This window comes from Barbus barbus, assembly GCF_936440315.1.
Source record: "Barbus barbus genome assembly, chromosome: 18".
In the NCBI taxonomy this organism is placed as follows: Eukaryota; Metazoa; Chordata; class Actinopteri; order Cypriniformes; family Cyprinidae; genus Barbus; species Barbus barbus.
This window is the reverse complement of record NC_136746.1, coordinates 23,223,516-23,250,733: the sequence shown is the minus strand read 5'-3', so window position 1 is coordinate 23,250,733 and position 27,218 is coordinate 23,223,516. Positions and strand designations below refer to the sequence as shown.

General features: G+C 37.6%; 2 protein-coding genes across 3 annotated transcripts; both read left to right on the top strand.

Annotated features, from left to right (window-relative positions):
• The first annotated feature begins 221 nt into the window (after positions 1 to 221).
• Positions 222 to 16,872, top strand: LOC306884400 (sphingosine-1-phosphate phosphatase 1-like). Its single transcript, XM_079440217.1, has 3 exons — positions 222 to 1,200; positions 10,289 to 10,378; positions 14,079 to 16,872. Exons 1-3 carry the CDS (start codon positions 520 to 522, stop codon positions 14,628 to 14,630), a joined length of 1,323 nt encoding a protein of 440 aa, XP_079296343.1. The 5' UTR covers positions 222 to 519; the 3' UTR covers positions 14,631 to 16,872.
• A 3,039-nt stretch (positions 16,873 to 19,911) lies between these two features.
• LOC306884265 (WD repeat-containing protein 89-like) lies at positions 19,912 to 26,978 on the top strand. Of its 2 annotated transcripts, none has more exons than XM_079440002.1 (3): positions 19,912 to 19,946; positions 20,892 to 21,576; positions 24,800 to 26,978. In XM_079440002.1, exons 2-3 carry the CDS (start codon positions 20,916 to 20,918, stop codon positions 25,294 to 25,296), a joined length of 1,158 nt encoding a protein of 385 aa, XP_079296128.1. In that variant the 5' UTR covers positions 19,912 to 19,946; positions 20,892 to 20,915; the 3' UTR covers positions 25,297 to 26,978. The 2 variants fall into 2 exon arrangements, with proteins under 2 accessions (XP_079296128.1, XP_079296129.1); XM_079440003.1 differs by having other exon boundaries at positions 19,939 to 20,007; positions 24,800 to 26,402.
• Positions 26,979 to 27,218: the final 240 nt, after the last annotated feature.

Here is a 27,218-nt window from a genome sequence, read left to right as displayed (position 1 = left end):
AAGCCACAGCGCTGTGAAAAGTAACAGCTACCACGTGACAATACTGGCGCTATAATGTTTCAGGGGCGGGATGGGTAATATTTTATATTTAAATAAAGTCAATCATTATAATTTATAGCAGTTGGATTAATATAAAAAAGCGAAGGGTTATTCGGCCCATGGTAACTGACCAATCACAGACGATGTCCGGGCTGCTAAGCCCCGCCTGTTTTGAGTTCACGGGTCTTGCTTAATTTAATTCTACCCACTCGTAGTCGCGCGGATCTGTCAGTAACCGGATACAGCATGAGGGTCGGTTTATAAATCCTTGCAAGTAGTTTTTTGGGTTAATTTTCTCTTCGTACCTCCAGCAATAACATTAACAGTTGTTATAAGTCTTGGTTAGATCGGGCGTTTTGTTATTATAAGCACAGCGATGGAGGAAATGGTTTAATAACCCACAGCACGGTTCACTCTCGGTAGCTCAAGCCTCTCCTGGTCTTACCGGGCGGAATCAACTTGCGCAGTTTGTTGCTGGACATGGCAGGCGGGTTGAAAGCGGGATTCGTACGTCTCATGCAATATTTGCAGGACCCTCAGCACGTCGCGCGCTTCCAAAGGCTGTGCGGGGTGCGCGAGACCGAACCGCGTGACAGACTCCGTAACGGGGTGCCAAGCACTCGCTACGGGGATGTTCAGAACGGAGGCGGGGATGCCACCCGCCGTAGAACAGCGGGAGCAGAGAGCGACAGGGAGAAACGCAATAACTGCGTGGCGAACGGGGCTGCGGGGGAAAACGTCAACTTGCAGGCGCGGGATAAAGACGGGGTCGAGGCTCAAGGATCCGCGGTGAAGCCGTTGCGCAGAAACTCTCTCACCGGAGACATCGGGCAGGAGTTCATCATCGACAATAAATGTCTTTACTACCTGTTCACGCTTGGTACCGAGCTTGGGAACGAACTGTTCTACATCTCATTCTTCCCGTTCTTCATGTGGAACGTGGACGCGTATGTGAGCCGCCGGTTAGTCGTGGTCTGGGTGTGGGTCATGTATCTCGGCCAGTGCACGAAAGATGTGATCCGCTGTCCGAGACCTGCCTCGCCTCCGGTGGTCAAGGTGGAGATGTTCTACAACTCCGAGTACAGCATGCCCTCCACGCATGCCATGTCCGGTACCGCCATACCCTTGAGCCTGTTACTGCTGACCTACGGTCGATGGGAGGTAAGAACATCACCTCATGCAATGTATGCATGACATTTCGTAAATGCGCGACTTTTCACACAGCAAACTAGTACATTGTCCCCAGAAGTATTTTGACACTTAATGTTAATGTTTTTAAAAAATGCCCATTTATTTTTGAAGACAGCACAAGCACAGTTTTCAAGCAAAAATACCCTAAAAGTCACTTTGATTGTTGGATTAAAGTTTGTAAAAATGAATTCAGTTCTGATGAAAAACTCTAGCGTCCTTTGTTTGCAGGTTCCACTTTTTTAGATATTTTGTTCAATAATGAACATTTTAAAGTCAGAATAAAAATGGACAATTCTGATTTATTTATGGTATTTTGCAGTATTTATTATAAATGGTTTATCTGTGCACATTATCATTATTATTGTATTCACTTGCACTCACAATTTTTAATCAAAAACTTTAAAGCCCCCTCCCTCTCATAATGATATCTCTTCCTTGATGACATGTGGCTGGCTGGGCAGTAAGGTTGTCCAATTTAAAAAAAGTGTTAATTTTTAAAAGTGCGTCCTTAATCGCATTTACATTGTTTGTTAAATATATATTGAGAACCTACTGAGTTTTTTGTATTTTTGGAATTCAATAAAAATATATAATATGTACAGATGAGTTTCAATCCCTTGCCTCTAGCAACCTGTCACTTATATGAAAAATAACAGCAATTAGCCAAGGACCAATCATCAACGATGGACAAAAAGTCCCGTCCTATAAAGGATGTAAAAAAAAAGTACAACCTGAATTCCGGAAATGTTGTGACATTTTTTTTTAAAATTTGAATAAAATGAAAACTAAAAGACTTTCAAATCACATGAGCCCATATTTTATTCACAATAGAACATAGATAACATAACAGATATTTAAATGGGCAAATTTCACACTTTTATCCACTAAATGTAGCAGGCATCAAATTTGAAATGAGCTCAAGTCTCAAAAAAGTTGGCACGGGGCAACAAAGGGCTGAAAAAGCAAGACATTTTGAAAAGATTCAGCTGGGAGAACATCTAGCAACTAATTAAGTTCATTGACATCTGGGCCCGTATTCACAAAACATTTTATCTTACCACTAAGAGTTCTCCTAAATAGCATTAAAAGTTTTTAGCTAAGAGTTTTCTCTTAAAACCTATTCACAAAACTGCTGAGACAAACTTAAATTCAAATTTAAATTGCTCAACGTTCATCGGGGAAAACGGTGTGCATTATCTCACTAGATTTGAAACGTAAATCATTTATAAACCTTTGCCAACACATCAACCTATTTCTAAATATGCCATTTAATGTACATCACAATTTCAAAATAAAAGTTTCTGAGTTTGCATGTGGCCAAAAATTCAAATAATGGATTTCAGCGTTGTTTAGTCATGCTGTAAAATGAAACGTCACCAGGCCGTTGGCAGGTATTTGTTATAATACATAATGTACTTAAGTTAGTTATGGTCATAATGTATAAGCATATTACATTATGTATTTTAATAGTGTTCAATAAAACCATGGTTTTGATATTTTATTTGAGCCAACTATTATTGCCTCATTGTTAGTTTATATATAAATAGTCATACTAAAGCTTGGTTTTCAATTAGGCCTGTTTGTGTGTGTGTATATATGCTATATCATATACATATATGTATATGATATAGCTTTTATTCTTCAGGTCAACCATATATTCATGAAAAAAATCAGTTTGAGTAAGCAAAGCAATAACTTTGCTATAGCATCCTTTCAAATGTTAAAGTTGCCACAGTCATTGCATGCTTTGCATGTGCTGCCCCACCCCGTCCCATCATCGGAAAAAAGTTCAGGCTCAGGATTTTTTTTGTTTTAACTCCTGGGCAAGAATGGGACCAAATTCCAACACCAAAACTCCAGAAACTCATAACCTCGATACCCAGACGTCTTCAGACTGTTTTGAAAAGGAGATGCTACACCATGGTAAACATGCCCCTGTCCCAACTATTTTGAGACCTGTAGCAGGCATCAAATTTGAAATGAGCTAATTTTGTGCATAAAATAGTAAAATTTGTCAGTTTAAACATTTATTATGTTATCTATGTTCTATTGTGAATAAAATATTGGCTCATGTGATTTGAAAATCTTTTAGTTTTCATTTTATTCAAATTTAAAAAACGGAAATGAATGAACAATGTGAAACGTGCTGAACAAGATAATCGTGGGTGTACTAAAAGGTGTTACAAACGTGCCATTCTCTGTAATGGCTTGCTGCATCAAAGGTAAGAGGATTTATTGCTACTGGTAAGTTCAGAAAGTATATTATAGGGTAATATGACTTCATATGCTGCTTATCACGACCTGATAACAACACCTAGATTACAAAGTAATATAATGTGCCATTTGTTCTTCATTGCTATTTACTTCGGAGTTAGAAATGTTTACTTTCACCCTCTCCTGATTTTACAATGTCAAATCAGCAGGTTAGTGTCATTTAGGTCATATTGTGATAGAACCACATGATCCTATTGTTAGTTCACTGGACCTTTAATGAGACGGTTCTTGAGAAATGTGGCGAACCAATACAAATGACCTTTAGAATACACGCATAACATTGACTGGTTTGACCCTTGAAAATGCTCACACATGTGCAACCTTTACGCTTTATGTAACTCAAAGCAGATAGAACATGGCTACATTCTCATATAATAATCACAAACAGTATTTGGGAGGATTGAATTAGACTGCTAACAGGAGCATGATTTGGGAATGTTTGGGAGTTTTGTAACTGCTGAGTGAGAGTTATGATAACATAAAATGATGCCTCATGGTGTTTATACAGTACAGATTCAAAAGGTGTCCTAATCATTTTGTGAGCCATTTTACATATCTCTTAAAGGCACAGTTTTCCTATAAATGAAAGATTTGTGCCATGACATCTACTCATATGGAACACTTGAGGAAAAATTTTGCATGTTTTGTGACGTTTATACTGCTTTTTTTCCATACAATTAAAGCAGAGAGACACTAGCTGTCAAGCTCCAAAATTGACCAAAAAAAAGCAGTACTGTCCTACAGTACAACACATTTTACAGTTTCGTATGTGGAATGGACTAAATTTACTGTAAGCCTTTAACATCTTTGTCACCATTCACTTTTATTGCATGGAAAAGAGCAGCTGCTTGTTCATACTGCTATCAATTACTTTCTGGTTATACAGAGAGGCTTCCAGGGGACTCCAGTCTTTGCTGTGGGTTTTAGAGACTAGTGGCTTTAAGCATTTGAGGGAGCGTTGTTTAGTTCAGTCTTATCTGAGAGTGCTGATAGGTTTTGGCCCACTCAGTCGTGTCATTGCTGTCAGTCATCAGTAGACCTTCTGCTGGTTCACTGATAAGCACGCTTTCTCGCCCCCTCTTATCTTTTTCACTTCAGCTATGCTTTATATCTGTAGTCTGTTTCATCTTTCACTCTGATTTTCTTTCTCGGTTTTTCTTATTTTCCTCTAATTTCATTTTCTTTTTTACTTTTTTTTTCTTTTCAGAAAAAAATAGTTTTGTCTTTTCAGCTGTCATTTTATAAGATGCACAGGGAGACATATTCAGTCCGTTATATCATTATTATAATTTAATCAGGGATGATATTGGGAATGCATTGAGACCAGTGGCTGATGTTGAAAATTTATTTCAGGGTGCATGTTTCTTCATTTTTTAAGTGGTGTGACATACGGCCAAGTACGGTGAGCCATACTTGGAATTTGTGCTCTGCATTTAACCCATCCAAAGTGCACACACACACCGTGAACATTTATGAACAGCCATACCGTGAACAGCCATTTATGCTGTGGCGCCCGGGGTGAAGTTGGGGGTTCAGTGCCTTGCTCAAGGGCACCTCAGTCATGTTATTGAAGGTGGAGAGAGCGCTGGACATTCACTCCCCCCACCTATAATTCCTGCCGGACCTGAGACTCGAACTCACAAACTTGGGATTACTCTCTAACCATAGGCCACGACTTCCCCAATTTTTTGTAACGATGTGATGCTAAGTCTTATTATTATCATTATAATAAGGATGCTTTTTAGAAGATCTTAAATTTCTTTGCTATACAAAGTTCATATAGTACATTAAAGGGATAGTCCAACTAAACATGGAAATTCAACAATTCTGTCTGTTAATAAAATTCATTTTCCAGACAGACTGGATGATGGTGAGATCAGATCTCTGTGTGGAGCTCTGGCTGTTGTCAGACTCCTTGTGCAAACAAAAATCTCACTGGATTATAACAATTAATGGCAAAAAGAATGTTTGGAAATGTAAACTGATAATTCCTCCTGACACACTACAGCAAAAGATAGAAATAATTTTGATTTTCATTATTATACAACAATCCCAGCCACACAAACATATAAAACATTCTTCTTAAATCACATATTTCACACCAAAACACATAACTACAAACACATACACATCCCTTTAATAAAAAAAGGAGATATCAGGGTCAGATATGATCAGTTATGAAATAGTGTCCCATAAGGATTCAACGTAAAATAAAAAGGGCTGCCAGACCCTATAAAACTTTCCAGAGGAACCTCGAATAGTATACTTATTTAAGGTGCTCAAGTTTAAGATAAGACATCACCTCAACTACCCAGTGTTTATGAGATGGTGGCCTTGCCTTTTTCCAACTGAGAAGAATCAGGCGCCTAGCCAATAATGAGGAAAAGGCAATAATTTCTACCTGATTAGCTGATAGGCACACTTCTTCTGGCACTACACCGAAAATGGAAGTCAAAGGATTATGGTCCATGTCTTTGTCACATATAGATGAAAATGTTCTGAAGATGTCTATCCAAAAACTTTTTAATCTGGGGCATCCCCAAAACATATGACTCAGGTCTGCTGGTTCCATGTCACATCTGGGGCAAGATGGGTCTAACCCCGGATACATCTTAGCCAGCTTGCTCGTAGAGCATCTCACGGAAATACAGTCCGTTATGGTTTAAGTGAGCTTAAACAGGTGGGTGAAAACTGAATGTATGTCAGTTGGCTATTACATATACCTTCCGTCTTAAATGGACAGCATTCCTAATTATCTGTCATAAATGTTAACCAACAAAAGATGTTAAATAAATGTATACTTAAGTAAACCTACTGTATCTGAAAAATTAGTTTAATTTATATCGCTACCAAAAAATGAAAATTCCAGTTTTTCCAAATTCAATCCAAGATTCAAATTTCTCATAACTAAGCTTAATTGATTTGGTCTAAAGAGAGAAGAATTAATGACTATTTTTGTTTGAATACTACATATAAAATAGCTACCAAAATAAATGTTGGTAACTGCAGTTTGACTAAAAGTAATGGCTAAAAGTTGACAAAAATGCAATGACTTTTCGTCGACTAAAACTATGAAAGACTCAAATGACTAAAATGTGACTAAGACTATTAAGCATTTTCGTCTCAAGATAAAGACTAAAGGCCATTGCACACTGAGTCCGAATTTTTCGTCCGAATTTTTCGCACGTTGAAAAATAAATACGACCTCACGTTTTGTCAATCACGTTTGCACACTGCCTCCGAAATTTTCGTCCGTCAAAAAAAAATTCGGATCGGGTTCGATCTTTTTTGCGTTATTCGCATCCGTATAAAGCATTTTGAGATGCTTTGAGAAGGTGTTTTGACAATTCAGAGCCACCGTACAAGCGAAAGCCAAAATCCAAAATTGTGTCAGACAAATTAATACATTTCGTCTTGCAGCACAGCGCACTTTATGACAAACAAATTGCGGAATACAGAATATAAAGAACTGCTGTAGCCTATTTTTTATGCCTGGCGCGCACCTTTCCGATGCCGCAGTTCGGTGTGTGTGTGTGTGTGTGTCCATACCTCAGACAGTCTCTGTTCACGGAAATTGGTGGTCTTTTTATTATGTGGATTCAGTATCGCTAGCAAAGTATCAAACTGAGGCATTGACATCCTGAAATAAACTTTGAATCTCTTGGGATAATCCCGCAGCTTTTTGATAAGGAGGTGGAACCTTCCTCTCTGCGCAATTTAAGGATTGGATGGACCCAATATTTCCTTTTTCTTTTTTTAAAAAGAGAGAGGACAACAAAATCATCCTCACTACTTAAAGACATTTTGTATAGTTTTGCGATTTTTTTTTTTTCGCAACGGATTAATTAAAACGCATCGGACTCAGTGTGCAAGGTCTCTGTGCGTGACGAATTTTTAAGATTGCGAATGCGAAAAACGCATGCGAAAATTTCGGACTCAGTGTGCAGAGACCTTAAGACTAAATAAAAAATGCCTGCCAAAATTAACACTGGTTGGAATGAAATAAATATGCCGTCTTTAAAAAGGTCCTTAACACAACTAATTCCGTTTCTAGACCACAATTGAAATGCTGAGTCTATTAGAGAAGGGGGAAACAAAGGATTCAACAGAATAGGGGCAGATGGCAACCCTTGTTTACTATTAAGGTGAAGTCTGAACTAGACCTTATTCTGAGTGATCCACAGACAACTGGGTTATTTGTAGAATAGTGTTTGCTCACTGGGATTGGAGCCCAGAGCAATGAACGTAGAGATACTGGATTGCATGTGTTCTGCTCCATCAGAAACCAGATTGGAGCTTCATCACTTGATACATCAGAAAGCCAAAATAACAATTTGTGTAGATTGGCTGCCCAGTAGTAATACAAAAAATTTGACATTGCCAATTCACCCTCTTCCTTTCCAGATATTCTTTTCTTATGTGAGGAATTTTTTTATCCCAAAGAAACATGGAAATGCAATTATTCAGATCTTTGAAAAATGATTTGGGAATGAAAACAGGCACGTCTGAAATAAGAACAAAAATCTTGGTAATATTATAATTTTAATGGAGTTGATCTTCCCAGCCGAAGAAAAAGGAAGGGTTGACCACCGCACCATGTCTCACTTGGCTTTGTCCAGTGCTGTTTTAAAAGTACTATTGAACAAATCCTTATATCTGCGTGTTACACTCACACCTACATAGAGAAATGTATCAAAGCTTATTGAGAATGGGAAAGATTGAAAATACATTTGTTGTGCACTTTGATTGATAGGGAAAGAAGACTCTTTGCTAAGTTAATTTTGTATCCCGAAACGTTTCCAAAATCTGAAATAATTGTGAGGACTTTCAGTATAGAGGAATCTGGATTAGACGGGAAGAGGAGGAGATCGTCCGCATAAAGCAGAAGCTTATGCTCGTGTCCCTCCCTGAGTATTCCGCGCAAGCCATCTGTATTCCTTAACAAGATTGCGAGAGGTTTGATGGCAATATCGAAAAGCAGGGGGGACAGAGGGCAACTCTGCCCTGTCCCCCTAGAAAATGGAAAGCACTTAGAAATTATATTATTTGTTCGAATGGATGCTTGAGGCCTAGTATATAGAATTTTATAGAATAGATAGAATACGGGGCCAAAGCCAAACTATCTAAGTGTTGCTAGTAAATAGACATATTCAATTCTATCAAATGCTTTGTGAGCATCTAAAGATATTAAGATCTCTGGATTAGTATTGTTTTTGGGTGATATATATGGAATTCCATGCCAATCTGTTTAATTCTTAGGCAATATGCAAACATAGAATGTATACCTTGAATGCAATGTGAATGTAAGTCACATTAAATAAAAGCTTCTGCCAAATGAATATTTTAACCATTGGCCCTTCAGTATGGTTCAGTCTGTTTCTTGGGTAAGTGTGTGTGTTGTTTAAATTTGTGTGAAGATGCTTCAGCAGGATAAGCAACACACAAACCACTCATGCATATAAAAATAAACTTTGACACTCCCTCATACTGTTGTCATGGAGGTTACAGGCACATTATTAATGCAATATATTTTGTTTACACATACAATCTTAGCCATCAAAGCTCTAGCCTTCTCTCTCACACACACCAGCATACACAGCTGCAGAGAGCTCTCACACACACATATAGTCTATAATCAGAGGCAGATGTTCAGCAGATGAAGTTAGCTAAGGCTCAGATGAAAGGGAGGGAAAGATCTCTGTGAATTGGTTCAGCATGTGGTCCTGCATCTGTGTCATGTGGTCTCAGGGCATGAGGTGCGGTCTGGATAACCAAGCATGCTCTAACTCCCTATGATTGCATCCTTGGTTTTTTAATGGTCGTGATTCTGATGTACTGATCTGATCTGAATCTCTTGACTCAGTGTTTACCCTGCAGTTACACTGTATGACCCCATAGAGGTGTGTGCTACAGCGGGTGCATTTGTTCTGTGGTCAGAGACAATCTAATCAGACATACAGCTTCTCCTCCATGGTTTTATAGTTAATTTGGGGTTCTTTGAAAGGTAAATTCAACATTCAAGTAATTTGTTTTATGCATTTTTTTATATATTTTATTTGTGTCTGATCTTGTCAAAATTGCATTGCAGTAGGCAGAAGCCTTGTGTTGTTGATCCCAATACAGCGGCATTAGCTCAACCAATGCCATGAGTTTGAGGCAGAATTTTCTGTTTGTCAACCAATAATAGTCATAGTTTTGCTATTCCATTTGGTGAAGGTAGTGGCACTGGATTTACATAATTCAGATTTTAAAGTCTTTTAAAACTGTGTAACCACTCCTGGCAAAGGAGAGATTAACAGACACATTTAACTGTATGTTAGTATTGTGTTTGTATTAGTTCTCATTTTATCTTTCATTCAGGGGATGTCTTTTGCAAGGCAAAGCAGAAGTTAGAGGTTAAATGTTTTGAAAAATATTTTTTTCCAGTTTCACTGAGCTAAAGGGAACGGCATGGAACGTCCTGTTCCCTTTTATTATACTGCACTGAATGGAAATCCCTGAGTTAAAGCAGCATTTTATTTGCTGTGTCATTTTCCTGGCAGCTGGTGTTTCACTGTAAATCCACTGCTGTACATGTTTAAACATGGACATTAGTGCATAGAAATCTCTGCTGAAGTGTTTAAACTCAGCAGTAATCTGTTTGAGAAGGATGTGGGCCGCCAAAGACACAGACAGGCAGCTTAATCCAAATGAACGATGACTAGGAATGTGTTGCTTTTTAACCTTCGTGCAAGTCTCATCACCTGAAGCATATTTTAATCCGTGTGTGTGTGTTTTTCCACAGTATCCTCTGCTTCTGGGTCTCTCTCTAGCCATCAGCTGGTGTGTCCTGGTGTGTTTGAGCCGCATATACATGGGTATGCACTCCATACTGGTAAGAACATAAAACTCAATATTTTTATTTATTAATAAATGATGGAAGGATGTTATTTTTTGAGAGACCAGATAAGTTTGAACTATATCGATATTTCACTTTTTTAACTTTAGTGTGTAATGTTACTGTTTGGGCATAAACAACATTTGCAGTTACGACATGCAAAGTTAAATATTTTCTTTTAAAGAAATCACTATTTTCAAGGACTACAGAAAAAGGCTGGTAGGGACTACAGCAAGACACTTCCCGGTTTTTATTATAATGGGCTTTTATTTTTATTTATTTTTTTATTTTTTTTATAAATGAAGCATGAACACAGCATGTTACACTGCTCCCCATAAAAACAATCAAGCCTTCGAAAAAAGCTGTTCAACCACCCTTTTAATCATGCGTGCTTATTTCTGCTATATTTAGATTTAGATTACCTCTGCTGTTATCTAACACTCACTTAATATTCAAACATTAATGATTTACTAATGGAATTAGAAATAATCAAATAAAATCTTAAATGAATCTCCATTTTTTTTGTACTGTGCATTATAATGTTGTGATGCCTAAATTAACTTGTAGCATTAAAAATATTTAGTTTTAGTTTTCAGGTAAATTTTATTTAGGTAAAATAGTATAGAATTTTAATTTCGGCCATAGCATGAAAATAAATGTCAGCTTACAGTATCATATTCACCATAAAAATTTAAGACTTTTGTAAAGGCCAGGAAACATTATGAGGTTCCTCGTGGGATGTGTGTTTGTTATTCTTGGTTTATCGGTGTGTGTGTTCATGTAAAAAAAAAAAACCCTGGTGTTTCTTTACTGGGCCGGATAATTACCAGCAGTAGTGTGTATTTGTGTGTGGATGCAGATTAGTTTGATATGTCTTTACTGAGCAGTTTGCCTTTTTAAAGGAAGATCTCATATATGGTTTGAATAATAAGCATGTTTGTGTGACCTGAGGCTAGTCAAATAGACTGTTAGCGGCCTGGTTTAACTACATCCATCTGTTTGGGTCTCATGTTGCCTGATGTTGCCCCAAAATCCCCATTCATTATAAGCATGCATCATAAACATGTACAGACATGGTAAAACCCATCGGTGATGTCTTGTTACAGTAACAAACAGTGTAATTTTGCAGAGTGATTTCATCTGTTGGCGAGGTGTCTGTCTGTCTGTCTGGATGACACTATTTTTCCTCAGTCCTGAAAATTTGGTGTTTCATATGGGTGTTCTGCTCCATGTCTGCTTTAAGCAGTAATGTCACCCTCAGGGTGACCTCATCCATCTGGTCGCCCTGTTGGGGTGATGAGTGGCTGTTGCCCTAGAGATTTTTCCCTTGGTAACCGTGAGATTGTCTTAACACTGTCGTATTCACGAGACAAGAAGGGATTGTGAAACTAGTCAGATGACACACGCTTTGGGAAATATTATGGCCAAATAAAAGACTTATTAAAATGATTATTCATTATGTCATTGATTGACTGTAAAACCATAGCTAAAATGTTTTAATATGCTAATACTGTTTTTTTTTTTATGTAAATGGACCATTTCAAGATCCAGATTGATACTAATCTTTCAGTCAAGCTTTTATCTCTAGCTTTGATTCATTTCTCTGTTGTAAGAATTTTTTTTTTTTGTAAGAAGAGTTTAATTTGTTGTGGTTTACAGAGATGGTTTGATCTGATTGTCACACTTTGAAAGTTGAAGAATCACTAGTACAGACTGAAGAGAGATAGGATATCTCTCTATCTCACACTCATTCAGCCAAAACAAGGATATGCACAACATGCAAAAGCAGTGAACTCGTGTTCAACAGCAGATGTGGAAAATGAGCCCATAATGGTTAATGACTGATAGATAAGAGAGAGAAGTGAGGCATGTCTCATAAAGAAAATGTTTCTGTCCTTTTGAACATAATTTGAAAACATCTAGACAAATGTACTTGGGATCCACAATGAAAACAGCTTCGTAAAGGGACTGAATGGTTTCTGTTTATGCATCTACAAATGCTGAAAGGCCAAATTTGAGGTTAGGGTTTAAAAGTAGGCTTAGGGTTGTGACTGAAGGCGAGTGTAAATGAACATTTGCTGGTTAATCTGTGCCTGTAATCAGTGAAGAGTTTCCATGATGTTTTAAGTGCTGAGTGTGAAAACTGTTTTGAATTAACCAGCTTATTTCCTTCTCCCACACACAGTCCGCCAGACTAAAGTGCTACATATTACTGTCTAATAGGTTTCACACGGATGAGTGTGTGTTTTATGGTCTCTGCGGAATCTCACACCCAGTGCTGAAGCATTCTGACATTGGACGTCTCCCACAAGTCTTGCTATTTGTTGAACACACATAAACTGTGTTTAAGACAAGAATGTAGTAAACTGAGCTTCTGCTAAGCAAAGCTGACCAATCTTACCTCTTGCCCTGTTTTACCTTTTTCTAATATTAGTCTTTGGATCTTTGCAAATTTATGAGAATGATCAAAAATATGATAAAGAGAGGGTACAAGAGATTACTTTTACATTTTCCAAATCTTGTGACGTGTATAATTCATCTGTTTCTTTAAAGAGTGGTGGCAAATAAGATGCTTTGCATTGTTAAAATTCATTGCAGACCACATAATATTTAATCAATTACCACTTTATGAACACACAGGCTACATTTACATTTAGTCATTTAGCAGACGCTTTTATCCAAAGCGATTTACAATTGGAGAATACATAAAGCGATTCTTTTTAAAGAGGCAAACAGACAGGAAGTGCTTGTAATACTAAGTTTCAGGCATTGTTCAAGCTAGAAAGGGAAGGAATAAATAAAGAGAAAGACAAAGTCAAGTAGCATCGAAAGAGAGGAAAATTGTCAGGGATCCTACACTCCGGATAGGGGTGGGAAGATCAGCCAGGAACGGTGAACGAGAATGTTCTGGAAAGTGGTTTTGGGCCTCTCTGTGATGGTACCACGAGTCGTCGCTCACTAGTGGATCTCAGACTTCTGGAGGGGATGTCATAATCAAATAATCCAAGTCAAATTTAGTCCACAGGTTTGCTTGTATGAGTTATTAAGCTGTTTCAGTCTTAGTATAAAGGCCTGTTGTGTATTTGGTGTGGAAATTGTGTGTGATAAACATTTTAACTTGAATAAATGGTTAATGCATCTATTTAGACCAACATGAATATTCGCATGCTGTCAGTGTCACTGAATTTAACCTGTTTTTTTTTTTTTTCCAAATTTATTTTTCATCTCACTGGCAGACCAATAAGATTTGTGCTTTTGGTCACATGCCCAGAGCCGCTGCTGTTACTACTACTTTTCTAAAAGTGCCACCTACTTTCAGAGAGAGTGAGTTTGCATTTTCCTTCAGCTTGTCTGCAGTTTTTTTGCACATCGGTCTGAACAGACAAATTGCATGTGAAAATCAGACCAAATTTTGCTTCCAAACATTCGTGTCAGTGTGAACAGGTATTGATTTTCCCTGCCGTTCTTGTTTGTAACCATGTATTCAGAAAGACATTTGTTTATTATTAGGTCAAACTTCCTTCCAAGATTTACATGTCAAATAAGGTGATATTCAAATATGTACATTCTCTCTGTTAGCCTCTTTCATATGTAAACCACCTTTTGTTTTTTAATGATGTTTTTGGGTCTCGCATGCATTTTGTTTTTATTCCTGCGGTTTGCCGTTGATATTTGTGTTTTTTTTAATGCTTTTCAGGACATTATTGCTGGTTTTCTGTACAGTTTGCTGATCCTGGTGGTCTTCAGTCCTGCTCTGGACATCATCGACACCTTTAACCGAACACATCCCTACGCCCCGCTCATCATCATCTCACTTCATGTGGGACTAGGCCTCTTCTCCTTCACCTTGGACACCTGGAGCACCTCACGTGGCGACACCGCCCAAATCCTGGGCTCTGGCGCGGGTATCGCCTTGGCATCCCACATCAACTACCACCTGGGCCTTTTGCCAGACCCACCTGCATCCATGTTTCCTCTTCAACCCCCATCTTTCACCCTCAGCCTGATCGGACTCTGTCTACTCCGCTTTCTCCTCGGGGTCATCATTCTCCTGGCTACCAGAGCAGTAATGAAGGCTCTCACAATCCCGCTCGTCTGCTGGCTCTTTGGGATTCCCTGTGGCGATGTCCGGAAGGCAAGGCAGCACATGGAGGTGGAGCTGCCGTATCGTTATATCGTCTATGGAACCGTGGGGTTAAATTCGCTTTTCCTTGTGCCTTTACTCTTTGCACATGTGGGCCTGTTGTGATTAGGTGGAAGAAACACCTATTCTTTTAGCCAATAAGAGCCCAGTTGGACTGCAGAGGCAAATCAGTGATCGGATGGAACTAATGGCGATCATGTAACACTGCTGCACCTTCCAGATGCTCCTTAAATGCGTTTTTCATCACATATACTGTAGTTTTATCAGATTTTCTATTCAAAACACCTGTTTGGTGTTGATCCAGAGATTATTGCCCATTTCTATGCAGTTTACATTGCATGTATAGTACAGTAGCATATCCATCAGATTCTATTCTTATCTAAAATTCTATTGTAAACATTTGTACCCTACAGTGCTTATGTTTTTTTGCAAGCAATACAGCATTTTTGCTAATTCTCAAACTTTAGAAGAATTATGACTAATCTTTTGGCAAGTTTTGTTCATGCCACAGTAGGTGGACTCAAACTCTTGCATCAAGAGTTGACTGAAATCTCTGTTGCGAAGGTGTGATTCATGGAAATTAGCATGCAAAATCTCTGCGACGAATTGGCTGGAACTGATGCCAGCAAATTATATTTCTTTTCTTTGCGAGATTTGAATCTGAAATCTCAAATGTTAATGGAAATGGTTAGTGTTGGGAGCAGCACTGATCTTTGTGGCAATTTTTGTTGCGGTTGATTGAGATGTTTAGTTTTGGATCTAAAGAAGGTTGGACTATTCTCCAAAGACTTTTGTAATGATAGAAGCCTTAAACGTATAGTTCGTACAAAACGACAGTTCTGTAATTTTACTCGCCCTCAATATTTGACCTGTGGAGCAGAAGAAATGTCTTTTTGTGCATATAATAGAAGTCAGTGGGCTCTAATGTTATTTGGTTCCCAATGTTTCAGACAGAGAAAGTAAGTCACAGGTTTGGAATAACATGAGAGTAAATGATGACAGAATTTTCTTTTTCCCACCGTTTGTTGAACTGACCACTCAAATAGTTTCTCTAGGCATTAAAATGTCTTTCTGATGCACTCGTGATTTAGTGCCGGATCCGTTTAACTTTTTGTTCTTATATTAAAAACATGTCAGGGAGTCTGGGTCGTAATCAGAATTTTATTAGATCTTCAATCTCAGTCTGCTTTTATTCCCTGTAAGTTGCTGCTTAGAATATGGTACTATGCATGTATGTGCAGCCTTATTGATCGCAAAAAAAGCAGCACTAGACTAATAAATGTTTTCTCTGTGTGCTTTCAGTCAGGTTGAAACACAAGGTTTGCCACTCAGCCTATGAATAATTCTGCCTTCTGATAGTCAAGGTTGTGTTTGATGTATAGTTAAGATGAATTTGTTGTACTGATTTAAATGCACTGTTCCCAGATTGCACTGTTCTGCTGCCTGCTGTTGTGCGTGTCGCTGCGATGGCCTTATAATAGGTCAGGCTTGCATGACACCGCTGTGCGTGTGCGTTTATACTCTTCCTGTGGCCTTGTGTGTCTTTGTGCACATGTAAGTTCCTTTTTTTGCTGAAAGAGAAACTGGTTTCCCAACTCCTCACTTCGGTAAACATTTTTTTGGGCTTCTCTGAATGATGAGAAAACCAGCTATTCTTCTCAGCGCAGAGCAATGCTGACACCTTGACCCTTCACCTAGAACAATACAGATCTATGTAATTTTAAGGTCAGAGGTTATATGGAAGTTGTATTTAGGACAGAATATGAGAAGTCTTTGGTTAGCATTGCTTTCTGGACCAATGGGGCTTGTTCCTTACTGCGTGATTCCATGATAATTGTGTTTTTGGATGGCAGTAGATAGATTGTAGCATTTGTTTTCTCTCAGGCCTGTGTTCTAGTAATCTGTCATGTGTTTATGACCAAATATGAGTGCTTTCAGTTGTTGTAAATCCATTATGTAATTTTCAGCCCCACACTGAATCTGTAGGATTTTCAAAAGATTGGATTGCATAGCATTCCAAAAGCTGAAGACATGCTTTCTTGTTTATGTAAAAAAAATTATAAAAATATTTTAATCCTCTGATAATTATTTAACTACAAAAAAGTAGTAGTCAAAGTAGTCCCAGGTCAATTACATAATTTTCCCATGTCTAAATTAAAACAATTCCCCTATAATCAGCACTGAATGCGTGTGCTCCTGCTCATGACCCAGATTAAACGCTTGAGAAACTGGCCCAGTGGTGAAGTTTTCATTTAAATGTGCTTTATTTCCTTTGATTTGGTTTTCTCTAGTTTTACTGAAAATATCATGGCTTATTCTGAATAAACAGATCCGATTTGGATACCCCACAGTGCCTTTTATGTAAATCTCTACTATGTTTGATAAGCACAGACAATTATCTCCATCTGTTTCTTTTTCATTCTTCTTTCTTTCATCCATATAGAGCAATTGACAAATTTTAAACTTAAGTGGAACAAATCAGAATGGCTGATTGCTGCTCAGTCCATCTTGGTTCATTCAGTGTTGTTTTTTTAAAACTATAACTACTGAAAAAAAGGAAATTTTGGATTGGCAATTAGAGTACTAAATTACTAAAACTGACAACCATATATATATATATATATATATGTATAACTAAATTAATAAAGCACATAAAATTAAATTGAAAACTGAAAATCTAAAAATAACACCTAACTCCAAATATTTGTAAATAGTTATAAATATAATACTAAAATAAGACTGGGTTTGTCTGTGATCAGCTCTACATCTTATGTTTACTGTTTTTCAAACAAGAAAAAAAGATTGCATGTTAAATATGTCAGTTATCCTCTGTTTGCTGTCATAACCATTTCATAAATATATTACAGAAATGTAACATTTCTCATTTGAACTGACAGCCTCCCATTGCTTCGAATGTTTATTTCAGTGTAAAATCAGTAGGATTTTTCAAATGTCTAGTTGTTTGTTTTGCTACTTACTGTGTTTTTCAATAGTCATTTTTCACCAAATGTGTCCCAGAAGCTTTGGATACTGTATGTGTGTTTGTGTAAAATGTTATTTTGGAACTCTGATTCTCCTGTGTGATATTAATCTTGGTCTTTTTGATTTATTTTTAATGATATGTCAATACGGATGACTTTGCCATCTCTTAATATTGTGGGAGGCATTCTGAAAGTTTTAAGAGCTTGACGTAGATCCATTGTAAAACCTGCAACTATTAAAAATATCCAATTTTAAAAATGTAACAAACTGAACATTCCGACAAAACAAAAGTCTCCTGACCTTCATCCAGCGCTTGACACTGAGAGAACTACACTCCCACAGGACTAAAAAAATACTTCACAAATGACCAAGAATTCAGTGTTATAAGGAGACCTGTGCCCTTATGTTAATAAAATGGCTTGCTATAGAAGCTTTGCTAAATTTTTTCATAGAAATTGTAGCTGATGATCTTTATTGTTTCCTACATGATTATGTTTGAATATTATGCTCAATAAAAATCAAAGAGGCTATTACTTTGGTCTGTTTTTGAAGAAAAACAAATCAAGAAATGGTATCTTATTAACAGAATAGTATGGCTGGGTTGGAAAGCACACATTTGCTCAGTCATTGTTCCACAGCACACTTAAGTGTTCCTGCTGAGATCAATGATGTCTCTGTAATGCCTGATATTAATGTGCATGTGTGAGCATGTTTAGCCAGGTAGATGTGCCCTGGCAGTTCAGATTACAACAACAAAACACCCTCTTCTCTTTTCTCTTTTCACTGCTTAGTCATAAAAGATGTAATTATTAGTCAAATGAGCTAGAGCTATAAATACTGAAACGCATGGCTTTTAGTATTGTACAGTATTTAACATGCGTTTCCACAGACCTGGCTAAGGGTAAAGCCTGTAAAGAACAGTTTATTAAAACTTAAAAACTAGTTTTATTAAAACTAGCCAAACTATTTTTAAAAACTGTTAAAAAAAAACTTGCACAGCTCAAATATTATATGGTGAGAATTCATACTCGAGGAAGAAAAAAAAAAAACAGCTTAGTTTTATTCAGAGGCCCAAACAGAGCAAAAATATTACATTTAGTGCAGATATTATTTATACTGCCAAAAAGTAGATGAAATTCTCATAGCTTCTAATGCAAATCACTATTTTATACTGAACATAAGTTCCAGTCCAGTTATCTAAAAATATTACTAATATAAAAGTTTATAAATGTCTTATGTTTATTGCATAAAAATAATTAAAGAATTCACAGCAATAAGACGTGTACCATGACCTGAACATATACACTGTCCAATCAGACAACAGAAGGGATGTAGTACATTATGAAAAACAGGTTTTTCAGCACAGTGTTGATCATTTAAAGGCCTTAGAATTGCATGCATCAAATATGATACACTAGGCTTTACAGGGTTAAAGACTGGTTGTTTTTGCTTTGCTTGCTGGCACAGGCCTGTGTGAATGCATACCTACTCATCACACACTGAACACTTTACTACACACACCTCTTTGCTTCTCATATGCACTTAGCCAAGCATACACTCAACAATAAGCAGGAGCAAAAAAGGTTTGCTTAGGTTTTATATCTCATGTCAAATGCTCAAGTCAAGGCCTTGCTATTTAATATGCTCCTTTGGGGACTTTTATGCATTCCCTACAGGCTAAAAGAGGACAAAGGGACAGGATTTTTGGAAATATGATCATAAAGGTCAACATGGGCCTGCTGTACTGTTCAAGTCAGCAAAATACTTCCTGTCCTCATCTGATGACAATGCTGATTGTTGTTTCATATGTCAAGTTTCACTCCTGTTTGTGTCCTTTGGGAGTTTAACAAAGGCGACAGGCGGACAAAGGAAAAACTCATCATCTATTCTCATCCCAATGATACCCTTGTTACATTATACTCTTTCACTCTCCAATATAAATGCCCCAGTTATTTCCTCCTGTGTAACTTTCTCTATTAGTTTTTGAAAACAGTAGAAACTAATTTACAGCTGTACTTGCCTAAAATTTGTAATTGAAAGGGTTTCTGGCAAAGTACCATATATACAATTCGTTTTGACGTGATTTACAACGAATTTAACATTTGAATATATATTATGGGATTACAAACAAACAAATAAATCGTCGTTAAATATGCCATGCTTGAAGTTTGAGGATTTCTCATTTTATAATACAGAGAATCACTGCCATCTACTGGCAACAAAGCGCTGTATAGTCTCCGTTTCTTACCTCTTCTCGTGTTAGACACAACAACGAATAAACAATGTGTCCGTCGTTGTGTCTCAGATTTAGAAATGCTGATGAATTCAGTTGTTTTTAGTTTTTAAAACAAATGAAGCAAGTGTGTCGTAAAGCGGAACTAATGTTCAGCGTCGCTGTGTTTCCGGGGAGAAGCTAAGGAGGCGGCACACCGATCACATGTGAGTGTTTTGTGCAATAATATGTATCGATTAAATACAATACTAGTTGTATTAATGAACGGTATGTTTTGAGTACTTTAGGCTATGAGATTTCTACTTTGTTTCTATGTGTTATCTGTTTGTTAGGTTAACTTGTATACACTTAATATGCAAAGAAACTGATTCAAAACTAAGTCTAATTCATCTCCTTGGCTTTCATGTTTTTAATTATAGCCGTGATTTTGACAATAATTCTGCATCACTTTCCAGATAATTGGGAAATCATTGTTTTAACTTGAGTCATATCCGTTTAGTGAGCTCTAATTATTTATTTTTATCGTTTAATATGAATTTTGGATTCAAACCACTGTGTCCTTGATCAAGAAAAATAATAAGTAATTACAAATTTAAACTAACAAATGTAATTATATGAATAAAACATTATATAAATCTGATTTAAATTAAAGAAAATTATACAATAATGTAATTTTGCTGTAGTAGTAAACTATTAGTAAAGTTGTAAAATATTTTTCAAATAATAGTATTTCATACATATTTGTAATACTAGTTTTTTACAGCATAAAATGGGGCTTTATAGAAGAAAATATATAGATGCCATTTAAATTTTAGTATGGTAGTCCCTTGCATGAGGATGATTTTATTTGGGGGTCTGTGGCACTGATCTAGTCACTAAACAATAGTACAGGAAATCAGTGGTCCAGGGCCCAGATATTACATCATTTAGCAACAAATCATAGTCTTTAAAAACTTTGAATATTTTAATAATAACATGAACTGTATGATTGTCAATTATGTGTTTTGATTGCCTCTTCAGTGTTGATGGTTTCATTCTCTCAGCAGGCAATAATTCGCCATGTAAAACACAAATCTGTCACCAGTAGAGAACCTCTGCTTTAGGCCACTTCAAAGAAAAGCATTTGTGAAATGACGCTCTTTTGCTTTAAGGTGCCAGGGTAATCGGTGACGATCATGGACACTCTGGAGGACACCTTTAGGACTCTCTCCATCTCCAGGAGGCTGCAGCCCAGTGAGGCCACGTACATTCTGGAGCTCTCCTGTGCCAGCAGCGGGTCAGATGTGCTGGCTGTGTGCTGCTCCAATCACTCTGTGCACCTGCACAGCAGAGAGACGCTCCGCCTGGTGGGTGACTTCCAGGGTCACACGGCTCCTGTGTGTGGGGTGCGTTTCTCTCATCTCTCCCCTCACCTGATGTTCACCGGCTCTGCCGATGGGACACTGCGGTGCTGGGACGTCCGGCAGCCTGGTTCTGATGCCACCCAGGTGTTCCGCAGCGATTCGACACATTCGTACTGCTCGTTTGATGTGAGCTGTAGTGACCGTGTGCTGTGCGCAGGCACAGAGCAGGTGGGGGAGGACAGTTTTTTGGTATTCTGGGATGCCCGTATGGTTCAGGATGGAGGCGAGATGCGCGGTCTGCTGGGCGTTTATTCAGAGTCACACAGTGATGACATCACTACAGTGAAGTTCCACCCACGGCAGGCGGACCGGTTGGCTTCTGGAGCCACAGATGGGCTTGTGAACGTGTTCGATCTGAGTCTGGGTGGAGAGGATGATGCTCTTGTCACCACCTGTAACTGCAATTCCTCTGCAAGCTCCCTCTGCTGGACAGGTAGGCAGTCCCAGCATACCTGACTGAGCAATCCAAACTATATAACAGTAAAACTTGAGCAGTATTTTTTTTATGTCACAATGTACACGAAACAGAGTTCCCTTAGTCATGTAAAATATCAGTTTTTAAATTTTGATGACCAGGCCTGTAAAACACTTCAATGTTTAATTTTTTTTAAATATTAATATAAAAAATATATTATTATTATTATGTATAGATTTCATGCTTAGCTATTTAATTGTGATGAGCAGGCTTGTAAAATGCTTCTTAAGGTGTTTTAAAAATTTCTATGACATTGAAATGTTTATATAATGATAATAATAGTAATAATCAGGATCATAAAGAATATTTTTCCTGGTATGCTTAGCTGTTAAATTGTGATGACCATGCCTTTGATGATGATTTTTACAAATTTCTATGGCATACTACTATTATTAATAGTATATTCATATAGGTTTTTTCTTGGTATGCTTAGGTGTTAGATTGTGATGACCAGGGGCCCGTTTCAATAAGGAGGTTCAACCAACTCGGAGTTTAAACTTGAACTCTGAGTTGACTTAATCTGAGATGGGAAACTCTGAGTTTTCGGTTACAGAACAGCTGAACTGAGTTAGTTTACTCAACTCTAAGTAGGTTGACTCTGAGTTAAGCGCATGCACCACGACTATGAAAAGTCATGATCAGCGGAGCGCCGAAATTACGATTCACCATCTTCTTCCATCAATGCGTAACATTAATTCTTAATAACTGCCTATAACTTAATAACTGTTATAATATCAGAGGTGAAAACTGTAAATTATTGAACTAATATTCATTTTAATGGTATCTCATGGCCACAAAAAAAAAAAAGTGGCAGCAGCTAAAAATGAAGTATAAAACACAATTCAATCATGGTAAAGCTTTAAATATGAAAGGTTCATGGGTGTGGGCTAAATGACTTTACAGACATTTGACATTAAATATCATTCAGTGTCTATTTCAATGCGCTGCAGCTTTTTCCACATAGTCTAACACTCTTTTCACGTAATTAAATATTCTCTAATCTGTTACATTTCTTAATTAGAGTAATAAAATTAACCACTGACTTGTCGACAGCAAGAAGGCAGAGGGAGAACCTGCACCAGCACCACTGACAGATGAAGAGGAGATGGTCAATAATTAAAGAATTAAAAACAATAACTTTTGCTTTTGTATTAGGAAATAAAGATGACCAAAAAATTGTGAATAATTTATTTAACAGCTGTGGTGGTGGTTATGGCTCGTACTACCCCTTCATCTGGCATCCTCCCATTTCATACAGTAATCAGTTTCAGAAGGTGCAATGGTGGGGATACGCTTGTCATCAATGCATCCAACCACACTGAAAATCCTGAAGGAAATTCTGATTATTTCGGGTTACTTCCACAGGTCACAGAAAGATGTTATCAAGTGAACATCATTTATCAGATTAGCCTCATTTAAACCCATTGCTATACCACTGACCTACGAAAACTCCTCTTTGACGGATTTGTGCCCATGCAGGAAACAAATTCTCAGAAAGAGCGTGAGAGCGATGCACACTTTCCTTAAAATCTGCATACAGGACTTATAATGTGCTCTGCATCTCCGATGTTTTAAAGAAAACTACCATTTAAAATGGTACCGCTCAAATAAATATGCACATGAATACGGTGTAAAAAATATATATATAATAACATAAATAATAGGCTATTGTCACAAATCAGGCCTCTATGGCTCTCTCTGATCACCACCAGAGGGCACGCTCACCCGAGTATTAGCTGTCCACATACCTAGGACTGATTACGCCAGGTGTTTCTCATTACCCCAGCTACTTAAGCCACACTCTCACGCCACCTCATTGCGAAGTCTTGTTTAGCCCCGTCTGACATTTCTGAGCGGTTATCCTGATTGTTTATTCTGTGTATGATCCTGGACTGTCTTGACCCTTGTGATTCTCTGCCGCTTCATTGTTTGATCTGTTTCCTGACCTGTTCGCCGCCTGCTGCCTGCCCTGACCCCAGCCTGGTAAACTCATATGATTCTGGTGCTCTGTTATATTCTTGACATCGCTAACACTTTAAAAAGGGGGAGGAGACGGAAAGAAACTCTGGGTTTACCAAAGAAAACCTGCTCCCGACCAGGTTAGGTTCGCAGAGTAAGTTACGGTATACAGAGTATAGGTTACCTCTCTTTCAGAAATGGGCTTGACTTGCCCTGCTTTCCTGGGTTTGACAAACCTCCCATGTTTAAACCGAATACCCAGAGTTTCCCTGATTTCGGGGTTAACATACTCCGTTTTCACTTAACCTCCTTTCTGAAACGGGCCTCTGGCCTGTAAAAGACTTTCAAGATATTAAATTTAATAATAAATGGTAATTGGAATGATGTAAAATAATTTGCTACAAATTATGCAGTCAATTTTATGTAGTATAGGAATATTTTATTTTAATGTACTTTTTGTAATGACATACAATTGATCAAAAATAATTATATAAATGTATTTTTGTAAATTTGTGAAATATAAACAATATTGTTTCACTTGATAATTCACTTAATATGAAGTGTAATCAAACAATAACAGGCAAACTGATAATAGTATAAAATGTATGCTTTTTTGTAGCTATGCTTTTGCTCTAAAATATTTAATTGACTAGAAATGGCCTTTTCTAAGTACATTTACTTTCAGTTAATTGGATAAAATTTGTGGGAACCCAATACGCATTTGTATATTCAGATTGGCTATTTAAGATAGCATAATTATTAAGGCTGTGCAGTTAAATTGAATTTGATTATCATGTGCATCTCGTCAGTAAAGCCGGTTCAGTGATTGGCAGTAAATCACCATCACCTGCCTTCAAATGGAGCGGGAATTACTACACGGGCAATATCGCGTTCATAATCGCAGACGAATCGCCTTCAATTATAAACACAAAATTGCCTATCTCATCAGTGAATTATGGTTCTGTGTAGTAATTCCCACTTCAATTGAAAGCAGGTGTTTGGTGACTTACTGCCAATCACTGAACCGGCTTTAATGACGAGATGCACATGATAATCAAATTCGATTAACTGCACAGCCTTAATTATTTAAATCATATTACTACCAAGTAACAAAACTGCTGAAAATGTGAGTTTCAAATTCTGTTTGAATTAAAATGTTAAACATCACCATATTTGTACTCCCCAGAACCCAAAACTTTCGATTAATTTCTTCTATTAACAGGCAAAGATCTTGACCAGCTGCTTTGTCTGACCCATGATGAAGGGCTCCACCTGTGGGACGTGGCTCGCCCAGACAGTGATGACACTCTGACCCTTCTAAGCTCAGCTGATGCTCGAACACTTGTCCAGCTCCCTGATGGAGCCTCGCTTGAGTACTTTGTGGGCGGGACATGGCTGTCAGATGAGGAGCGTCTTCTTTTAGTGGGAGGGAGTAATCATGGAGAGCTCTACCTCCTGGACTGCAGTGGGTGTGGTCTGAGGTTCATTAAATCCCTCAAAGGGGGTCATTCAGCTACAGTGAGGTGCTTCCAGTGGGATGCGATTAGTCAATCTCTGCTGACGGGCGGGGAGGATGGCCAGTTGTTGCAGTGGAAAGCGGGAGCAGAGGAAATCAGTGTGGGCAAGAAAGATTCTCTGAAAAGCATCTCCTCCATGCAGCTCAAAACTAAATCTCACAGAAAACAAGCTATACAGAAAGACCGCTCAAAACTAGCATGATCATATATGCACAGGACAAACTCCGATTTTGCTAAGAGACAGTTGACACTGAAACAAATTGGTCAATTGCCAGAAATCTCAGAAGTTGCAAAGTGCACTAAGCTACTTAGCACTGATGCCTCACAAATGTAAGGATAATAGATAAAGATATGCTTAATGGAGTCTAAATTAGAATCTTCTGCCCTATAAAACGTATAACTTATTATAGACATTGGCAGAATTTAAACAGTTTTGTGCTTTTAATATGTAAGTTGTGAACAAATTGCTATTATAAGAATTACAACTCTTGTTTGATTTGTCCAGCAGGTAAACTCTCTATATGGTAGTTGTTGTCCTTATGTAAACATTACATTTCTTTTTTTGTTAGCAACTTGTTTCATAAGTTCACTTTTGAGGTTAAACACTTGACTTGAAAATGATGAAATTGTCTTCTGGGTTTCAGGACTACAAACTGAAGCTGTATTGTATTAAAGGAATAGTTCACCCAAAAATTAAAATTGGCTTAAAATGTACCCCAACCCCCCCCCCCCGTGCCCCCCCCCCCCCCCCCCCCCCTCAGGCCATCCGAAGAAGTAGATGAGTTTGTTTTTTAATCAGAACAGATTTGGAGAAATTTTGGGTTGAACTCTCATTCTGATGGCACCCATTCACTGCATGTAATGCTAAATTTCTCCAAATCTGTTCCAACAAAGAAACATACTCCTCTACATCCTGGCATGAGGGTGAGTACATTATTAATAATTCTTATTTATTTTTTTTAACTATTCCTTTAATGCATGGGGATTTTCTTGAATACCTTGGAGGGCTGCATCAGCACCACTGGGATACAATGTCAGAATCACTTTCTAATCAATTATGCAAAGTGCAACCATAATCACACCATGTCAGAATTCTTCCTATGCCAAGGGTTTACATTCATGGTCCGAAAGTGTGGTGTGTGTGATGTTCTTAGCAAATGCTTTTTTACAAAATCATGTCAAAAAATTTTTTTTTTTTTTTTTTTTTTAAGCATGTAGCTACTAACCTGTAAGAACTTCTAAATTTGTAAATGGGAAAAGTTTTTGTTCTCCAGAGCTGCAGAATTAATTGTACAACTTCATCTCCTCACATTTTTTCCTGACTATTTTTTTTTTTTATTATTGTTGAATCTCATTAGTGTTCTTGAATAACTACGGAGTGTGCTTTGAAATGCAAATGTGACTTTTAAACGGGTGAGGTTGTCTCTGAGATTTATGAGCTCCCCAGTGTCATGCACTTTTCAGGGCGGATTCTACAGTTTTCAGTGTTTGATTCTCTCAGTGTAAACACTGAAGATGAGAGTCCAGCTAATAATTCTGATGTAATGTCAGCCTGGTGAGGTTTGCTATGCTGAACTCAAAACATGCTGCAACAGGACAGCCCTGTTCATTTGTTCTCATTTGTTCCTTCGATCGGAAACTGCCCTACTCAGTAAAATTCAACAATGTTGCGTGAAAGTGATGTGAATTCAGAATTTGGCGTCTAGCTCAGGAAATGACAGCTTACTTTACTTGCTTTTACTTTTAGTCATTTAGCAGACACTTTTATCCAAAGCGATTTACAAATAAGAAACCCGAGAAACTGTCAATTTTGTTGTGTTTGTGGGTGCTATGTGTGTTGTAAACGCCCTTAAATATACAGTAAAGAATTACGGTTTCAAATGCATACAATTATCTGAATTGGAAGCCACCATAAAATCCCCAGCAAGCAACTGTCATTTACTGTCAACTTCTCAAACACATCAATACCACTACATAATTTTTACAGTTTGGTGCCTTTCAATCCCCAATACAAGTTATGGCATTGCAGATTTATATAAAAATGTAGTAGGCTTCTAATGGGCTTATTAGAAACAAATGTACAGGTCCTTTTCAAATTAGCATATTGTGATAAAGTTCATTATT

Bases quoted from the DNA above. Each gene is read 5' to 3' on its own strand.
- LOC306884400 (XM_079440217.1), top strand. From the start codon at position 520: ATGGCAGGCGGGTTGAAAGCGGGATTCGTACGTCTCATGCAATATTTG. The intron at 1,201-10,288 runs GTAAGAACATCA...GTTTTTCCACAG, and splicing joins TGACCTACGGTCGATGGGAG to TATCCTCTGCTTCTGGGTCT. The intron at 10,379-14,078 runs GTAAGAACATAA...AATGCTTTTCAG, and splicing joins TGGGTATGCACTCCATACTG to GACATTATTGCTGGTTTTCT.
- LOC306884265 (XM_079440002.1), top strand. From the start codon at position 20,916: ATGGACACTCTGGAGGACACCTTTAGGACTCTCTCCATCTCCAGGAGG. The intron at 21,577-24,799 runs GTAGGCAGTCCC...TTCTATTAACAG, and splicing joins AAGCTCCCTCTGCTGGACAG to GCAAAGATCTTGACCAGCTG.